At 43.0% G+C, this 18,118-nt stretch overlaps 2 protein-coding genes across 2 annotated transcripts in view; one reads left to right on the top strand and one right to left on the bottom strand.

The window, feature by feature from the left end:
* The window catches only part of SDHC (succinate dehydrogenase complex subunit C), a 28,110-nt gene extending 22,262 nt beyond the window's left edge, over positions 1–5,848 (bottom strand). Inside the window, exons 1-2 of the mRNA XM_036851879.1 lie at positions 5,784–5,848; positions 345–401 (exon numbers count right to left, since the gene is read on the bottom strand). Of these exons, the coding sequence (XP_036707774.1) occupies positions 345–401; positions 5,784–5,803 (77 nt within the window). The 5' untranslated portion in view covers positions 5,804–5,848. The remainder of the gene's footprint in view (positions 1–344; positions 402–5,783) is intronic.
* Positions 5,849–9,036: 3,188 nt separating this feature from the next.
* Positions 9,037–14,090, top strand: MPZ (myelin protein zero). The gene is given in 6 exon segments (XM_036863557.1): positions 9,037–9,169; positions 11,514–11,680; positions 11,924–12,137; positions 12,380–12,515; positions 12,673–12,733; positions 12,835–14,090. Coding segments are annotated over 6 exon segments (939 nt in total). The 5' UTR covers positions 9,037–9,102; the 3' UTR covers positions 13,129–14,090.
* Positions 14,091–18,118: the final 4,028 nt, after the last annotated feature.

Raw genomic sequence — 18,118 nt, 5'->3', positions numbered from 1 at the left:
CCACAAAGAGACAATTGTTGAAGTCAATAGACTAGAAATGAATATAGCAGAAAGAAACAGATATAAAGACTAAGGCCTGGGAGCTGCCCAAAATGCAAATCAATAAAGTTAGATATAGCAGAAAAGCTTAAAGTGAGGAAAATTAAGAAAAAAACAAAGATATATTCTTATCCTTCCTTCTTCTACTACCAGATGAGAAAGATAGGTACCACAATCACTAAATTTTCAGCGAACCATCTACAATTACCTGCTTTCGTACATATCCCCAAAATATCAGTCAACAACCTACTGCTTTTCCCTGATGAAAAAAAGGTTAATAATAATCTCCATATCTAGAAACTTACCTTCTGATACAGAGCAGAGGACTAAGGTGGGCACGGAGGCAATGATGGCCAACACGTCTGAAAGATAAGAGAACCAACAGTCAATATACATTTAGAGACCTACTTCAGTAAATCAACTTCTCTATTTTTTACTGTATTAGACTTGGGGTGGAGGGGAAAATTAGGAATAAGATGAAAACAATGACAGTATCAGGATCTTTGAGATTTTTTCTAGTTGGAAAGCTACAACTTTAAATAACTTGAGAATAATCACAAATATTACTCACAAATGCAAAATAAGGTTTTAGCTGAACACAAATAATACAAGGTAAAAGAATAATCAGAGTTTGTCATGTTCAACAAAGAAATACAGAAAGCAAATTTTTTCAAGCTAGATGTTAAAGGAGGTGATGGTTAAAAGACAGGGGTTTAAAAAAAAGAGGGGGACTTCCCTGGCAGTTCAGTGGTTAGGACTCCTCGCTTGCACTGCAGGGGGCAAGGGTTCGATCCCTGGTCGGGGAACTAAGATCTTGCATACCACGAGGCATGGCCAAAAATAAAATAAAATAAAAAAATAAAATAAAATTTAAAAAGGGGGTTGGGTACAGAATAAGCCAGTGGCAACACCAAGTACTATACAACTTAGCCAAAGCAGACACCTGATGCAAATGGATGAATTTAAAAGGTTTAAAGAACAAGGGGTTTGAGGAGGCAGGGTCCCAAGTATTAAGCTGTCATTTTAGTAACTACCAACAAGTTCCAGACAACCTGGATGAACTTTACATGAAAAAGGCTGTCGGGCTTCCCTGGTGGCGCAGTGGTTGAGAATCTGCCTGCTAATGCAGGCGACACAGGTTCGAGCCCTGGTCTGGGAAGATCCCACATGCCGCGAAGCAACTAGGCCCGTGAGCCACAACTATTGAGCCTGCGTGTCTGGAGCCTGTGCTCCGCAACAAGAGAGGTCGCGATGGTGAGAGGCCCGCGAACCGCGATGAAGAGTGGCCCCCGCTCGCCGCAACTACAGAAAGCCCTCGCACAGAAACGAAGACCCAACACAGCCAAAAATTAATTAATTAATTAATTAATTTTTTAAAAAAAACTTAAAAAAAAAAGGCTGTCATATAATAGTGCAAAAAATATGAGAATGTAGATTTCTTTACTATCCACATGAAAAGGTACTTGAAGAAGGTAACACAAGTTTTCTACTAAAATGTTGCTATTTTTGAAATGTATATATCAATACCAGAACTGCTTTTCAAGTCTGAGACTAAAATGTACCCAGGCATTCTATCTAAAGAGAATTTAACTGATCCAGCGTTTACATGGTATTATGAAAAACACATGATCACTACACCCCTTTAACTCACGTTATATCGAATCTTTCCAAAGGGATTTGAGATAGTTTTCAGAGTGAAGCTCTGGGACCAAATACATTGAGATTCTACAAAAGTTTATTGTATATACACTATGTGCAAGGCACTGTGGGGATACAAGATCACATTAAGATCCAATGATCTTCTAAAAAAGCTCATGATGTCCCTCGTACCATTGATATTAGATGCATAAACATTTCAAGAACCTTACACTCTACACTAGAACACTAGAAGGGCCCACTATTTGAAGGAGAAATAATCCAACCAACACTTCCTTCAGCTCTTCCCTCTTTCCAGCTTCGGAGGCAAGAGGTGAATACAGACATTGTGTACCCAAGACTCCCAGAAAGAAAGAAGTGGGAACAAATCTCTTTAAATCAATTGAAGTAATTGTGACTCTGAAGTTGCAGGGCATGCATTCCTCACACCAGGCTACATCCAGTCACTCAGCCACCCAGCAAGAGTTTGCAGATGTGGGTTGGAATCTACAGCACTCTCTGTCTAGTGCTATTGTCTCCCAGACAAATACCAACGTAATCTTTCCACAAGGCCCTAACAGAAACTAGTTGCACAACTGCATAACCTTATTTGAAATATGACAAGAGTAGATATCTCATCTATCCTTGCCTTTCATGTGAAACCAGGAACCCTGAAAAGATTTCTTTTTCCACCCAGGAAGAGTGCTTTATATGTTATAGCTAGAAAGTAATAGTACTTTCTTTGTTTTATTTTTAATTAACAAGCCAGAACTTATTTCTAGTTAGTGCCGGTCCCTTTCTAAATGCATTATACATGTCTCCCCCAAAATGTAATCATGGCTCAAATTGTTTTTGAAACTCTTCTCTGTACTGAGGCAACAACAGTAATGTAAAAAGAACACTGGACAAAGTAAAAAAGCCAGACTGGAGGTCTAGATCTGCATAAGTTGTGTAACTTAGTCAGTCACTGAGCTTCAGCTTTTTCATTTATAAAATAGGATTGATAATACCTACATTATTGGTTGTTGGGAGGACTGCATGAGAAAATGTATAGGAAAGCACTCTCTAAACTGCAATATCCCACATATATGCAATTTGGTATTATTTCACTGGTCTCCCAAAGGTCTTTAGAATTCACATCACGTTCTTTTTAAAACTCTTCACAGTGTAAAAATATTCATCTGCTGAAAATGGATTTGACTTTTGGAAAAAACCAAAAGTTATTCAAAGCCAAGTCTATGTGATCAAATTGAATAAGATCCAGATCCATTTTTGGTCCAAAACAAGATGTGACTATAATATAATGAGTTTCTCTTGTATGCCCTCTAAACTTGATCTGATGGCATGTCAAAATTTAGTTTCATAAATGTCTGAGGTAACTGCAACATTGAAATATTTATATAACCTTGAAGGACACAATGAAGAGCAATCACTTATATACAAAATTTCTGATTAATTGTGTGAGCACCCAACTAACTCCAAAGATACAATGTAAGTCATTCTTGATTTCTTTTCTCTTACATCCCCCCATATATATGCAAGGCATCACCCAATCCTACCAATACTATCTAGGAAACTTCAGTCCATTGTTTTAGTATGTATTCTCTTCATTTCTCACTAGGAGGACTATAACAGGAGCTCCTGAATTGATCTCCTAGCACCAATCTCTTCCCTATCGTTCAATATTACCAGAGTTAAATTACTGAAAAATAAAGCTGACTTCATCAATCATCTGCCTAAAAGTGTTTAACAGTTCCCCACTACTTATAAGGTTCACACTGCAGTCAAACAAGGCCCTTCTCAACATGACCTAATCCAATTCTCCAGAGCTATTCTCCTACAAGTCCCCTTCAGCCCTCTATACTTCCACCACACTGAATGTTACGTTACCCCCAGACAGAGCATGGTTTCTTTTTACCACATGCCTTTGCTCAGACTATCCTCTGAGTGGACCTCCCTCGCAGCCTGATAAACTCATCCTTCAAGATCCAACAACTCCCAAATGGCAACTTCACCACTCCTTTAGCCTTACCTGCTGCACCTGTCATGCTCCCACATCACTTGTTCATACATCTAAATCAACATTATGTAGCTTATTAATTAATCCAGTTATCTCCTTTCCTAAAATTGAGCTCCTCAAGAATAGAACTGGAATACTTTGCATCTATAGCACCTATAATAATATGCCAGAAGAGGCTCAAAAAAATGATTTGTGAATTAGTATGCTTATTTTAAAAAGCAGTCTTAAGAATTTAGACTTTAAATAAATTAAACCTTGTTTTTGGAGGTGCTTCACGTGTAGCATTTAATATAATGAGCAACGTTCGGAGGGTTAATGACTTGGTGGCTTTGTGCTTAAGCTGCGTGAACATTACTAGATAGAAGCCTAGCTGTTCTTAGTTCTCTATCTCGGTCTTGGCTTTGGCAAGTCATTCCCTGACTGACTGCCAATGGAGCTTGTGCTACTTAGCTGGTTATTCCTCCCTAGCTAGTCCATGAACTTTAGGGAGTACACAAAATATAGAGCACTATTAAAAAGCCATGACATACAATACTGTGGTAACTAATCATTTTTAGTTAACCAAGCATTAAAAATGTTTAGCCAATATTTCTCTTAAGTGAGTTCAAGTTATCACTGTTTTCATTCACAAATGAAGAAACCACAATCATGCAATCAATGACCTTGACTTGTCCAAAATAAATGGAATTAGTGACACTACTAGAACTAGAAACTAGCTCCTAGAATTTAAGGTGCCCTTTCCATAAGAGTTTTGTACTACCACTAATGAATCCTAGTGATGACAGCCTTACACAGCTCAAAATGATACAGATTGGACATACTCAACGTGTTCAGTGATCCTGGGTTTCTAAGCGCTAATCATGAAACTCCTAAAATGAACTGTTTAGATCCAATATGATCATTACAAGCTAAACGTTAATTCCACCAAAAAGCCTGTGACATCTTCTAAAATATGATATATCAAAGAATTCAAAAGCATTCAATTATGGTCAAACTACTTGTAATAAAGGAGGCAATCTGGCAAGACTAGCCCTGACACGCTTTAGAAAAAAGACACAATTGGAAATAAGAGTCAGGGAGAAAAACGAAGGATTAAGATAAACCATTCCTGATCTCAGCTCCAAGAGGAATCATTCTGTCACAGAGAAAAACTAAATAAAGTCCGTCTATTTTTATACGGGGTGATTGAAGTGGAAAGAGAAATGAGAAGACATTTGGGGAAATCAGGAATTAAATCTCAACTGCATTAAAACTAACTTTCCATAACAAATAGTTTCCAAAAATAGTGCTGGCACGAAACTATGCTGGGATTCGTACCAAGAGCGTCTAAAATCGCTATGGCTAGAAAGGCTCTGAGCAGAGAACGAGGCTTTGTAGACAGTAGACAGTTCAAAATGGAAGACAATCTAGGATATTTCTCTGGACAAGGAGTTGACACTACAGAGAAAAACTGGGGCATCTACTCCCCTCACCCACCAAGTAAAAAAATAAACTAAAATTGAAGTTCCTGGCTGCTCTGGGGCAGCAGAGCGACCACTATCGGCGCTATTGCTAATCGTCACCCCGATAGGGGTCTAGGCCTCCTGCACTCTCTGCCAGGGGCCCGTTAGGAACTGGGACAGTGCCCACTCATTGCCAGCGGCTGGTGTTTGCAGGAGTAAAACGCAAAGGTAAAGTACACCAAGGTCCTTCTCCTCGAGGCCCAAGCCCCAAGTAAGAGAAGTTAGACCTACTTATTTTCTTGGAGTTCGGCTCTCGCTGCAGCCCCGAGAGCAATCTGGGGAAGAACTATTTTAGAAATGGGGAAAAACTATTTTAGAAGTGGGAAAGCCGAAGCGGCGAGAGCCCCGCGACCCATCCGCAAGGAGTAAGGAAAAGATACTCGGCCAGGGACCCCGAAGCCCTACAGGGTGCACAGGAGACGCTAGGGGAGGGGAAGGGTCTCTACGTTTCCAAAGCGCGTGGCCTCCACCCACAGGTCCTTTCCCTGCCGAGGCACGGGGTAAACAGCTGTTAGCAAGACGTGAGGGGCCAGTGCAGCTCTCCCGAGAGCCGCCGGCACCGACTCCCACCCCCCCACTAAAGTCACCTCAACAAGAGCGCAGCCATCTTGGGTTCCGGCCTGGACGGAAGTGACGCCGACGTCCCCACCACCTCTGGGCGAGGGGAGGGGAGGGGGGCGGGGCTTCTGTCACGTGACGACACCAGCTTTTTCAGAGGATTGGGAGCGTCTCCGGCTCTTCCCTAGTTCCGACTCTTCGCAGATTTTCTGTGCGCAGTTAGTCTCTGACCCCGCCTCTCTCAGCTGACTTCTAGAAAGTGACAAGTTTTCCGCAGGACTGCCGCTGACTCAAATTCTGCAGTCTGCGTTTTACCTTTTTGTTTTTAGAGGTGCTTCACAGGTAGCACCTCTAAAAACACATTTTGTTTAGCACCACAAAGCAGAGGACTTGCACAGATTCTTCACTGAGGACTTCTCAGTCTAGTTTCATGCCTTCCCCCTCCCAGGTGGGACTAAAAGTATTATAGGGTGACTAAGACATGCAGGGAAAAAGATACTTTCGGCTTGCAGCAACATGGATGAACCAAAAGATTATCATACTAAAGTAAGTCAGAAAGAAAAAGACAAATAACATGATATCGCATATATGTGGACTCTAAAATATGGTACAACTGAATTTATTTACAGAACAGAAACAGACATAGAAAACAAACATAGTTACCAAAGGGGAAAGGAGGAGGGATAAATTAGGAGTTTGGGATTAGCAGATACAAACTACTATGTATAAAATAGGTAACCAACAAGGTCCTACTGTATGGCACGGGGAACTATATTCAATATCCTGTAATAAACCATAATGGAAAAGAATATGAAAAAGAATATATATATGACTGAATCACTTTGCTGTATACCAGAAATTAACACAACTTCGTAAATCAACTATACTTCAATTAAAAAAAATTTTTTTGTAAAGATACTTTGGGCTCCTTCCCATTCTTATGTGAACCGTCTTCACCAATACAGAGATAGTGCACAAGTTGAGATCCATGGGGGAGAGAACCTCTCAGAGCACCATTTCCGAGCGTGGGGAGCGTCCTCTAACCACCTCGATTAGCTTTATGTCTCACAATTCCTGGGCTTGAGCTGCTGCATGAGCTAGATGCCCACTAACCAAAGACAACGCTCCCTTGTTCCTTGTTTCAGGGCTATGTGGGTGACACCCACTGCCAGAAGAACCTGGGGTAGGGGTGGGGGAGAACTCGCTTTGATTTATATACGTAAAAACAGTTTTGAGGAACCCAAGCACAGCAATCACTTCCAGAGCACTTATAACATAAGGGAGAAAACAAGCAAGTGGAAAGGAACGGAAAAGCGCAAAAGTTCTTCAGCCTCTTTTGAGGCGGAAGGGTGAGGAGAAGTGAAGCAGACAGCCCAGAGCAACTCCTGTTCGGCAATAAAAACATATCCGTTACATTAATATTCAGATTTTATTTATATTTAGGGCTTCTGTACTTTTCCTTTCAGGACTTAAATAGCACAGATTCATTTATTTCTACATCAAATTAATATACTATTTTGCATTTCTATAATGCTGGCAAAGAAAGCACTTTAATAAACTTCTGGACTGGAAGGGACCTTACAGGCTCTCCAACCCGATTTTCTCTCCAGTGCAGGAATGTCCTCTGTAGCGCTGCTGACAGCTGATCTTCAAGAGTGTGTTCTAACACATTCGATAATGGGTACCTCAAAAAACAAGTTTCATTTAGTAAACAATTTAGTCATTAGGAAGTTGTTACGGTAAAATACAGTTTTCTGCTATTGATCTTCCAGTCATTGATCTTGCTTTGGCCCTCGGAAGCTTCACATTAACAAATCCAATGGATGCCTCTTTCACTTAGTTCTTCAAATGTTTCACGTAACGTATTTGTCTTAAAACTCAGCTCTGACCATGTAGACACTCCCATTCCTAACCCCAAATACCATCCCAAAACCATCAGCAAATTCTTATGATGTACCAAATTAAATCCACCCCCTTTAGTCTGTCATTTAAGGCCCTCCACAAACTGGCTTCAACTTTCCTGTACAGACTCCTTTCCTCTGATGCCTGTTCAAGATCCCCCAAATCGAGTAAAAATGGAGGACACCAGATCTGCCCTGAATATTCCCAAAACTTCACAAACCTACCCACCACCCCCCACACACACACACTTTCTTATCTCTTTGTCTTTGCTTTTGTGGTTCTATCTGCCTAGATACCCTCACTGCCAATTTCTCCTTTTCAAAATGGCATGCATCCTTAAAGGTTGGTCCACATCTAATATTGCCTTCTAGACATGACTCCCCCTTCCTCTGAACTTCATTTATTAAATGAAAGTTATTGATATTTTTGTGTTTAATCTCTGTTACATAACTTAATTTTCCTAATGTAGCTCTATGTGCCCTCATTTATACTCTCAGCACTTTGTTCATCAGTCTGCTATACAAGCATCATGGTTTATTATATTTCGTTGTTAATGGGTTTGTCCTCTGATTCTCCCCTCTCTGTCTCCCCAAACTAAATTTTGAACTCCTTGAAGGAGGATCTTAATTTTTATTCCTCTTTCTATTACTCACATACCCACATATTCGCATACTCATATATGTAGCTGGCTGGCACTCAATATAATTTTGTTGCCTTGCTCTTAACTGAAATGGACTTAATCTGCAGCATTAGGCAGTGAAGGACTTCCTGAAAAAAAGGGGAAAATCAGGGATTCTTCCCTGGATATTTTCCCATGGAAAAAAAGTTTTTTATCTGGAAAGAATCACCCAAGATGCAGAGAGATAGGGGAAAAAAAAAAGACACCCAAAGGACTTGGTCATCTCAAGAAGCCTGTAATGCAGCCCATAGTAGTCAAGATAACAGGGATATCCTGTTTTCAAAGTTCTCTGGGGGAAACCCGCCTCTAACTCCTAGAGCTCTAGGGGAGCCACTCTCAGGCATGGAGGCTAGGGAGGAATCCCTTTTCATAGCCTTAGGATTCAGGTTCCTCCGCCCATCTGTCCCTCAGAGAAATGTGTTTGTGTCCCTTTTTCTGTCCCTCCCCCTCACCCCCCCCCCCGACATTCCAGCCTGGGGCAGGGGGAGGCCAGCAGACACAAAGCCCTCAGTGTATGGGGTGGTATGTGTCCCCCCCCACCCCTCCACCCAGAGGACACAATGCCCCTTCTGCTCCCTGCACTCTGCCCCCCTCCCCACCACCTCTCAACTGCACATGCCAGGCTGCAATTGGCTACTCGCTCAGGACAGCCCCCTCATACTGGGGCCCTGGGGGATTTTAAGCGGGTTCCAGGAACCCCCGCTCAGTTCCTTGTCCCCCACTCTCCCAACCCCGCAGACGCTCCGGGCCCTAGCCCTGCCCCAGCTATGGCTCCTGGGGCTCCCTCTTCCAGCCCCAGTCCTGTCCTGGCTGCGCTACTCTTCTCCTCTTTGGGTAAGTTGAGCCACCCCAGTCTGGGGGCCCCGGGGCTCAGGTTGTCTCTCAGCAAGCTTTCCTCTGCCTTCGCTGTGCTCCTCACTGCAATCAAAGAAAGAGTGAGCAAGAGCAGGAAGGTGATATTCTATGCAGAGAAAAAAAATATATATAGTTTGGAGGGAGGCTGTAATGGTAAAGGTATTCTGTGAAGGGAAAAGGTAAAAGAGTGTAGAGAGCTCTCCTGAAGTGGACCTGACTGGACCCGGGTTGGAAACCAATAACATGCCCCCAAAGCGGTGGTGAAGGCCTAGTAGGAAACACTGTTAGAGCTTGGTGAGGAACATGTTCAGACATCTGGGTTCTGGTCCCTACTCATTCCCTAGTCGTGCAGAAGGTAACTTAACCTTAGTTTCCCTGAAGAGAAAAGTCAGGGAATGTGATCTAAGGAAGGAGCCCAAGGTTTGTGGTCCCAACTCCTCAGATCCTTTGTCTCTTGGTGCCTCAGTTTCTCTCTGTGGATCTGCGTCCATTATGTGGGTGAACAGAGTAGAAGGGAGGTTCTATGAGATTCTAGGGTCTTGTCCCATCTAAAGCTATCTTCCACATAAGTTGACCAGCCCCTTCCTTGCCCCAGGGCAGATATTGGGTGAGGAAGAGAAGTTCAAAGCAGGGTTATCTGAATGGATTGTTCCCTTCTCCAAACTGCCCTGAAGCCTAGTGCAGTGGGTAAGAAGTAGGGCAAATGGGGGGAGGGGAGGAAGGGCTGGTTAGAATGTCTGAGATTCTTTGCTGTCAGCTCCTTGAGTCCTAAACCTAGAAGCTAGACTCTTCTGGACTGTACTGGACTATTCAGAGGTACCCTGAGAAAATGTTAAAGATAGGGAGTTGGAGAAGGGCGTGGTGAGGGAAATGGGGAGAGGGAATCTTGGAGTATAAGAGGGAGAGAGAGTTCTGTCCCACTCATAGCACCATTGAACAGAGCTGAAGGGCAGTGGTTGATATTTGAACAGGAGGAATAGAAGTTAGATCCAATGAATAACCTTCCTTGTTACATTTGGGATACCCAAGAAGGCTCTAAGGCTGAGTCCCAGGAGGTGAGTCACTGGTATTGTATGCTGAGGTGGGAGATTTGGGACTATGGACCCCAGGCGGGGTGCGGGGGGCGGTGAGGGGAGGGGAGGCATGAGCCCCCAACATTGGTCAGTGGTCAGACAATGGGTCTCTATTTATTTGGTTGCTTCCTCCCCCTCCCATAGAACAAAAGGGTCTACAGTTGCCCCCAGCCAGGGCCAGCCCACACACATAATCTCCCTGGAATGGCCTTGTGTGGGTGAGTCTTGGGAGTGGCACTGGGACAAAATGGCCAAGAGGAGGGTGAGGAGGGTCAAACCAGAACCACAAGGGGCTCAAATGCAGAGTCATCTGAGCTTTGGGCTTGGGGGTCCTGCTCTGAATCAAGCTTCCCCTGAGAGGGATATGAGGTCCTTCCTTCCGTGACCCCCCAGTCAAGAGCAGCTGTATGGCAATCAGAGATTCAGCAATGAAGACAGCTGGGTCAGGGAAGAAGACTTACATTCTCTAGTTATCTTCAATTTTTCTGCAAGAAATTTGAGTTTGTTGTACTGTGAAATACTATGTAGCTGTTAAAAATAATATTGATCTGTATGCATCAAAGTGGAACACTCCCAATAGATACATATATTCTTTTTATACATATATTCTTAAGCAAAAAAAAAAAGTAGACTATAATGCAATGTATGTTAAAAAAAAAAAAAAAGGAAAGAAAAGAAAGCTCCACAGGAAGAAACTATTTCTTATAAGTACGTGTGTATCTTGAGTTTATATTGAGTCTGACACATAGAAAATTGTTACACATTAAACTGATAACATTGGTAATATCTGGGAGGGGACTACAGTAAAGGAATTGGTCAAGAGAGACTTTAGCTCTCTTTATCTCTATTGCTTGAATAGTTATAAGAAGAATGCACTATGTGTTACCTGTATAATTTATAATAAGTTTTAAAAATTGTAAAGCCTGCATCTAAGGGATAGCTTAAGAATTAGATACTGATCCAAAGGGAAAGTTAGACTTGGAGACAGAATTCAACTTCTGGAAGTCCTCAGGAGAATTCTGGTACTGCTGATTTATTTCTTCTATGAACATGCTGAAGAGCTTGAACCAACACAGCATTTCCACTCATCTATTCAATTAGGCGAGAGAGACCTGGACCTCAGAATTCGTCATTTCTGTCCCAGTCTTTGCTATGGCCTCTGACTCAGGCTTGACTTCCTATTGATCTCACTCGCTCTATATCCCTTTTTGGGCCCACATGTGCATCTGATTCCCTCTCTATGTTTGCAGTGCTCTCCCCAGCCCAGGCCATTGTGGTTTACACGGACAAGGAGGTCCACGGTGCTGTGGGCTCCCAGGTGACCCTGCACTGCTCCTTCTGGTCCAGTGAGTGGGTCTCAGATGACATCTCCTTCACCTGGCGCTACCAGCCAGAAGGAGGCCGCGATGCCATCTCGGTGAGTGCCTGGGGGGAATTCTGAGATTGCATAACAGAAAGGGTGCTTCAAAGAACCACAGAAAAGAGAACTTGGGCTAAGGAAGGGGAAATCCTTTATGAGCCATAACCCCATCTTTGGCAAGGTAAGTGGCAATCTTCGTCACCCTGACTAGGGCTGAATCCCCTCCCCAGCATTACCGTCACCAGCCCAGAATTCCTCACCCTGAGGCTAGAAATACATGCTTCCCCTCATTCCTCATAGATCTTCCACTATGCCAAGGGACAACCCTACATCGATGAGGTGGGGACCTTCAAAGAGCGCATTCAGTGGGTAGGGGACCCTCTCTGGAAGGATGGCTCCATTGTCATACACAACCTGGACTATAGTGACAACGGCACTTTCACCTGTGACGTCAAAAACCCACCAGACATAGTGGGCAAGACCTCTCAGGTCACGCTCTATGTCTTTGAAAAAGGTGTGAGAGGAGATGGGATGTGGGTATGGGAGGGAGTTCAGAGAGGGGATCGGGCCTCCCTGAGAGGCTGGGGGAAGGGGCAAAATGCCGGGGCTAATGCCCCTCAGCCTCTGGGAGAGTGGGCAGAAGGCAGCCTTGGTTGGGGTGTCTTACAACCCGAACCGTAGGGAATAGGTGTGGGGCTAGGAACCAAAGATACTTGTCCCTGCTCATTCCCCCACTTCTTTTCCTTCCCGTTTTAGTGCCTACTAGGTACGGGGTGGTGCTGGGAGCCGTGATCGGGGGTGTTTTGGGGGGTGTTCTATTGCTGCTGCTGCTTTTCTACCTGATTCGGTACTGCTGGCTACGCAGGCAGGCGGCCCTGCAGAGGAGACTCAGGTAAAGGGCGGAGCCGACTCCCCTTCCCTAACCCACTACTCCCCATCTGGGCGGAGACTAACCCAATGGGTGGGAGGGCCAAAGGGAAAAGGAAGCCTTGACCCCTCTACAAGGGGCTCCAACAGGGCCAAATCCATCGCACCCCCTTTCCCTGCAGTGCCATGGAGAAGGGGAAATTGCACAAGTCTGTGAAGGACTCGTCGAAGCGCGGCCGGCAGGTTAGCGGGACTTGGGGGGCCTCCGGGCAGCAGTCAGGGGCAGGATGGGAACAGTCAAGCCCCACCAGACCGGTGACTGATGCGTGAACTCCTCTCCACAGACGCCAGTGCTGTATGCCATGCTGGACCACAGCAGAAGCACCAAAGCTGCCAGTGAGAAGAAGACTAAAGGGTTGGGGGAGTCTCGCAAGGATAAGAAATAGCGGTTAGCGGGCCAGGCGGGGGGTAAGGGGTCAGGGGCGGAGTCTTCCAAAGGCTCTCAGATGGTGGTCATAGAGATGGAGCTACGAAAGGATGAGCAGAGCTCGGAGCTCCGGCCTGCTGTCAAGTCCCCCAGCAGAACCAGCCTCAAGAATGCCCTCAAGAACATGATGGGCCTGGACTCAGAAAAGTGATCACCCCCCCCCACCAAGGCCCTGCCAGAAAAGGGGAACCTAGGCTCCTCTATCCCCCGTCTAGGTGCTTTCCTCCTTAGCTCCCCAGCCCTGCCCTGCCCTCACTTCCCTTTGAGATGTAAGTTTCATTCCAAAATTCATTCCCCAGGCACTTCATATTCTCCCCCACCTTCACCCTCTGGCTTTCTGGAAGCCCAGGGCTCCATCCTACACTTCACCTGCCCCAAGGACTCTGTGTTTGGTGCCCGTTCCTCTGGCGCTGAGAAGAAAGGGACCTTGATACCCCCTGCCTCAACTCCAGGCCACCTGATATTCCCATCCCCTGCACCACCTAGCCTGTCCCTCTGACTCTCTTCTCTCTGACCCTCCCTCCCCTCTGTCAGGTGGCCCAGCTCCAGACTCTGCCCTCCCAGCTAACACCCAGGTCACCCAGATCAGACTCTCCTTCAGGTTTTATTTAGGTTGTTAGTTATTTTTTATTTTTTAATCCATTCTTGTTTGTTTGTTTGTTTGTTTATCTGATCTGTGCCCATGCTCTACCCTCCCCCCATGACTGAGTACCAATGACGTCATGCGGCTTTGGCAATTCCCCACCCCCCATTAAATCCTTAACGGAGAGCCAGCCCAAGCAGAGGGGCCCCTGATCCTCAAACCTCAGCTACAGGAATGGTGCCCCTGACCACTTTGGAGCACTGTTCTGGGACTCAAGGTCACGGGAAAGGAGAGGGAGAGACAAAGGATCTTCATAGGTGAGGGGGTTGAGGAGGGGACAAATGAGCCTTAAGAAATAGCTTTTAAATAACCAAAGACAAAGCAGGAAAAACAAATGGGAAACAGGGGGGAAAGGGAAGAGGCTGCACTCCTAGCCACAGGGGATTCTTAGGATTTTTCTACATTCTGTATATTTCTTCTCAAACCCCCAAATCTCCTTAAATGTTTAATAAACACTGACATTTCCAGAAGCTGCTGCCTCCATCTCCAATTTCCTCATTCTTCTGGGAATAATCCCTGCCCCTTATCCCATCCCCAACCTCCCACCTTCCCCAATCCCTCTCCTCCCCAACTTCTTCTCCCCAACCGGTTTCAGTTGTTAAGAATTTGATTTCATGGCATGGGGTTACATAGTATCGTGGAAAGAACTCTGAAATAGGCTCATAAGACACATTCATACATTCAACAAATATTCAGTGAGTTGGTACTATAGTACACAGAGTTTGTACTATGTGCTAAACTGTGTGTCAGGCTCTGCGTTTACATGGGTTATAACAGATTCCCTCTTCACCAAGATCTGTATTTTTAAAATATCCCAGCCACTCACAAGCTGATCCAGGGCTAGTCACTTGGCTTAGGTAAGCCTGTTTCTGCATTTGTAAACAACTGAGATAATGATACCTGCCCTACTGAATTCCCAGGATTTTTGTAAGAATCACATGATTCCATCCTGTGTATGGAAACCTTTGTAAACTATACATTGATATACAACTAAGATATTGAGGATCAGTCCTTTAAAGATGGAGTCCTTTCAATCTTGCCTAAAGGATTACACTTTACAAACTAGCACTAATCTCATTCACCCCTACAAACTCACGCACACACAACTTTGTTTTGTTGGTGCATTTTAGGTATAATATTAATAGCTCATTAGCTGGTTTGTTGGTATGCTAATGATACACCATTAATATCCTGGAATCCTTAAATAATTATGGAAAAACATATATATCTTTTTCCCTTGGTGGTTACTGATAGCAAAAAACCCAAGATTCTCACAAGTCATTTCTTCACCTTGTTAAGACGTTAAAGATAAGATTTTTAACAGCAGCTTTGCCAAAACCCAGAGTGCTTCCATCTATTTCAAGGGCTGTCTTCCACTTCTCTTAAAAGAAAAATTAACCCAAATTCATTTTAATATAAAAGCTAATAGATTCCATTAGGTAAATACAAATGAAAACTACAATGAGATACCACCTCATACCCATTAAGATAGCTACTATCCAAAACAAAGTGTTGACAAGGGTGTGGAGAAGTTGGAACCCTTGTGCACTGTTGCTGGGAATGTAAAATGGTACAGCTCCTGTGGAAAGTATGGAGGTTCCTCAAAAAAATTAAATACAAAATTACCATATGATACAGCAGTTCCATTTCTGGGTATATATCCAAAAAAAATTAAAAGCAGGGTCTTGAAAATATATTAGTACACCCATGTTCATAGCAGCATTATTCACAATAGCTGATATGTGGAAGCAACCCAAAGGTCCCTGGACAATTGATGACTGGATAAGAAAATGTGGTATATCTATACATACAATGGGATATTATTCAGCTGTAAAAAGAAAGAAAATTGTAACATATGCTACAACATGAATGAACTGAGAACATTATGCTAAGTGAAATAAGCCAGGCATAAAAAGACAAATACTGTGATTCCACTTACATGAGGTACTTAGTCACAATCATAGAGACAGAATGTAGAATGGTGGTTGCCAGCCGCTGGGGAAATGGGAGAATGGACAGTTATTGTTTAATTGGGATAAAGTCTCAGTTTTATAAGATGAAGAGTTATGGAGATGGATAATGGTGATGTTGCAAAACATTATGAATGTACTTAATACCACTGAACTATACACTTAAAAATGGTTAAGTAGTAAATTTTATGTTAATTGCATTTTACCACATTTTTTAAAATTGGAAAATAAAAGCTAATAGAGTCTACATAGCTTTTTCAGGGTGGGAGAGGAAGCTTAGTCACAACTCAATGAAGTTGGGAATATCTAAGCTAAAGAGTCTTTATCAGTAGACCAGAATATGGAGTCCAGAAATGCAAATAAGCGTGGGAACATATTTTATTATAAAAATAACATTCCACTTCAGTGGTAAATTAATGGATTATTTAACAAAAGGTATTGGTGCAATTGACATATGTCTAGAAGAAAACAAGGTAAGATCTTTATCTCATGCCATATATAAAAATAAAATCTAAATATTAAGAAATAAAATACAAGTATCTGAAGGAAATAAGCATATTCATTTAATCCTCAAATGGAAAAGGCCTTTAAACAAGACAGGAAGTCCAGAAATCTTAAAGGAAGTACATAAAATCTTGAACCTCTTTAATGGCAGAATATATTATAAATGAAACCAAAAGACACTTGGTAATTGTGGAGAAAAATACAACACAAATGAAATATCTTCCTACACATAACAATCTAATATCTCCCTTATTCGCATCTTCAGCTACTGTCCCATTTCTCTGCTTCCCTCTATAGCAAAACTTCTTGAACAAGTCTAGGGCACTATCTCCTACCTCCCATTCTCCCTTCAACACACTGACCCCATCACTCTACTGAAACTGCTCCTGTCCAAGGGCATTAATGATGTCCATTTCACCAAATTTGATGGTCATTTTTCAGTCCTCCTCACCCTTTCAGCAGCATTTAACATTAATGGCCATTTCCTCTTTCTGATAACACTTTATCTCTTGGCTTCCTTGAAACACACTGATGGTTTTTCTCCTACGTATTTGAAAACTGCATGACAATTTTAAAGTAGAGATTGAAACAACCAGGAAGACATCTTTTGTCCCTCACGAAGTGTGTTTGTTTATTTAAATTAAGGCTACATTTGAGCGTCACAGGGCAACAATCATCTTGAACTGAATATAGTTTTTTTCCTCTAGATAGGGCCTGAATTCTCACTACTCTCATTTCCTTACCTGCCCGACCACCCTTAACATGAATTTGCTGCTCTGCCTTAAAACGTCTAAGAAATTGGACAAATATTTATGTGTGGGAGTGAAGTTGGAGAAGGGAGGTAAAGTCAGACTACAAAACAGAGCTTTTCACAGTTCCTCAAACAGGCCACCAGTCATCATGTCCATCTCTGGCTATATTAGCTACTCCTTAAACCCAGAGTTCCACTTAATTTTTTGTTACCTAAAGATTAAATTCTGGAGTTCACTTCCAACAACTAGTATAATAACATAAAAATGAGAAGAAAGGGAGAGATGAATAAAATGGTTAACTTAGACAAACACATATCTAAAACAAGCAAACAGAAAATATGCCAAGTTACCACAGTCCTCATTTCTGTAATTGGTCAAGAAGCCGTAATTAATATCTGTAAACTGCTTCAACTACTCATTCCATATTTCCTATGTCTTCAGCCAGAACTTCAGATAGTCAGAGTTCTTTACCTGGTAGGGTGATCCAAACTTCCATTTCTGACTCAAGATCTGTCCTGTCTTTTTTTTTTGGTTGCTATGTTAACATTTACTATTAGGCAAGGAAGTATTAAGTGGTGCCCCAGAGAATCTCCTGGGTTCCAGAAATAGCTCTCCTTGCTCCCGTTGTGTAGCAGCATCCCAACTTCCCCTAGGTCATCAGGATAAATCACACCAGCCAGCCAAGTAATCATTTTTTTTTTGCCTCTTGGTTCAGTGATGTATAGAGCCCAAAATGACCAGGTGGCAGTCTCCTCTTCTAATTCAGTGGAACCATTGTGCCTAATGGTAGAAGCATTCTCCTTTTGGAGACTAAGTCCTCCAAACCAGTAAAGCTCAAAGTTGCCAGGAGAAACAAAACTTCTGTGAGTTGGTTATTAGGTGTAATAGTGAAAAAGCCACCCGCACTTTTACCCCTTGACTCTGGAACCCTTGTATTCTGGCCATGGAGGAGAAAACACCATGTAATAGTCTCTGATTCAAAGCATATATTGCATTTTGTAAGCCAGAACTTCATTCTTTCAGGGTATTGTCTCCCAGTTGCTGCTGTAAATCTTCAGTAAACCATTCCACGTTTCAAATAAGCTTCTGCTTTCAGATGATGGGGTACATGGTAAGACCACTTAATTCCATGAGCACAAACCCATTACTAAACTTCCTTTGCTATGAAATAAGTTCCTTGATTAGACATAATGCTATGGGGAATGCCATAACTATGAATAGGCATTCTGTGAATTCCCCCAGTGTTGGTGCTGGCAGCAGCATTATGAGCAA

The sequence above is a fragment of the Balaenoptera musculus genome, chromosome 1, assembly GCF_009873245.2.
Source record: "Balaenoptera musculus isolate JJ_BM4_2016_0621 chromosome 1, mBalMus1.pri.v3, whole genome shotgun sequence".
Taxonomy (NCBI): Eukaryota; Metazoa; Chordata; class Mammalia; order Artiodactyla; family Balaenopteridae; genus Balaenoptera; species Balaenoptera musculus.
The sequence above is the reverse complement of the archived record's forward strand: the minus strand, read 5'-3'. Positions and strand labels throughout refer to the sequence as shown.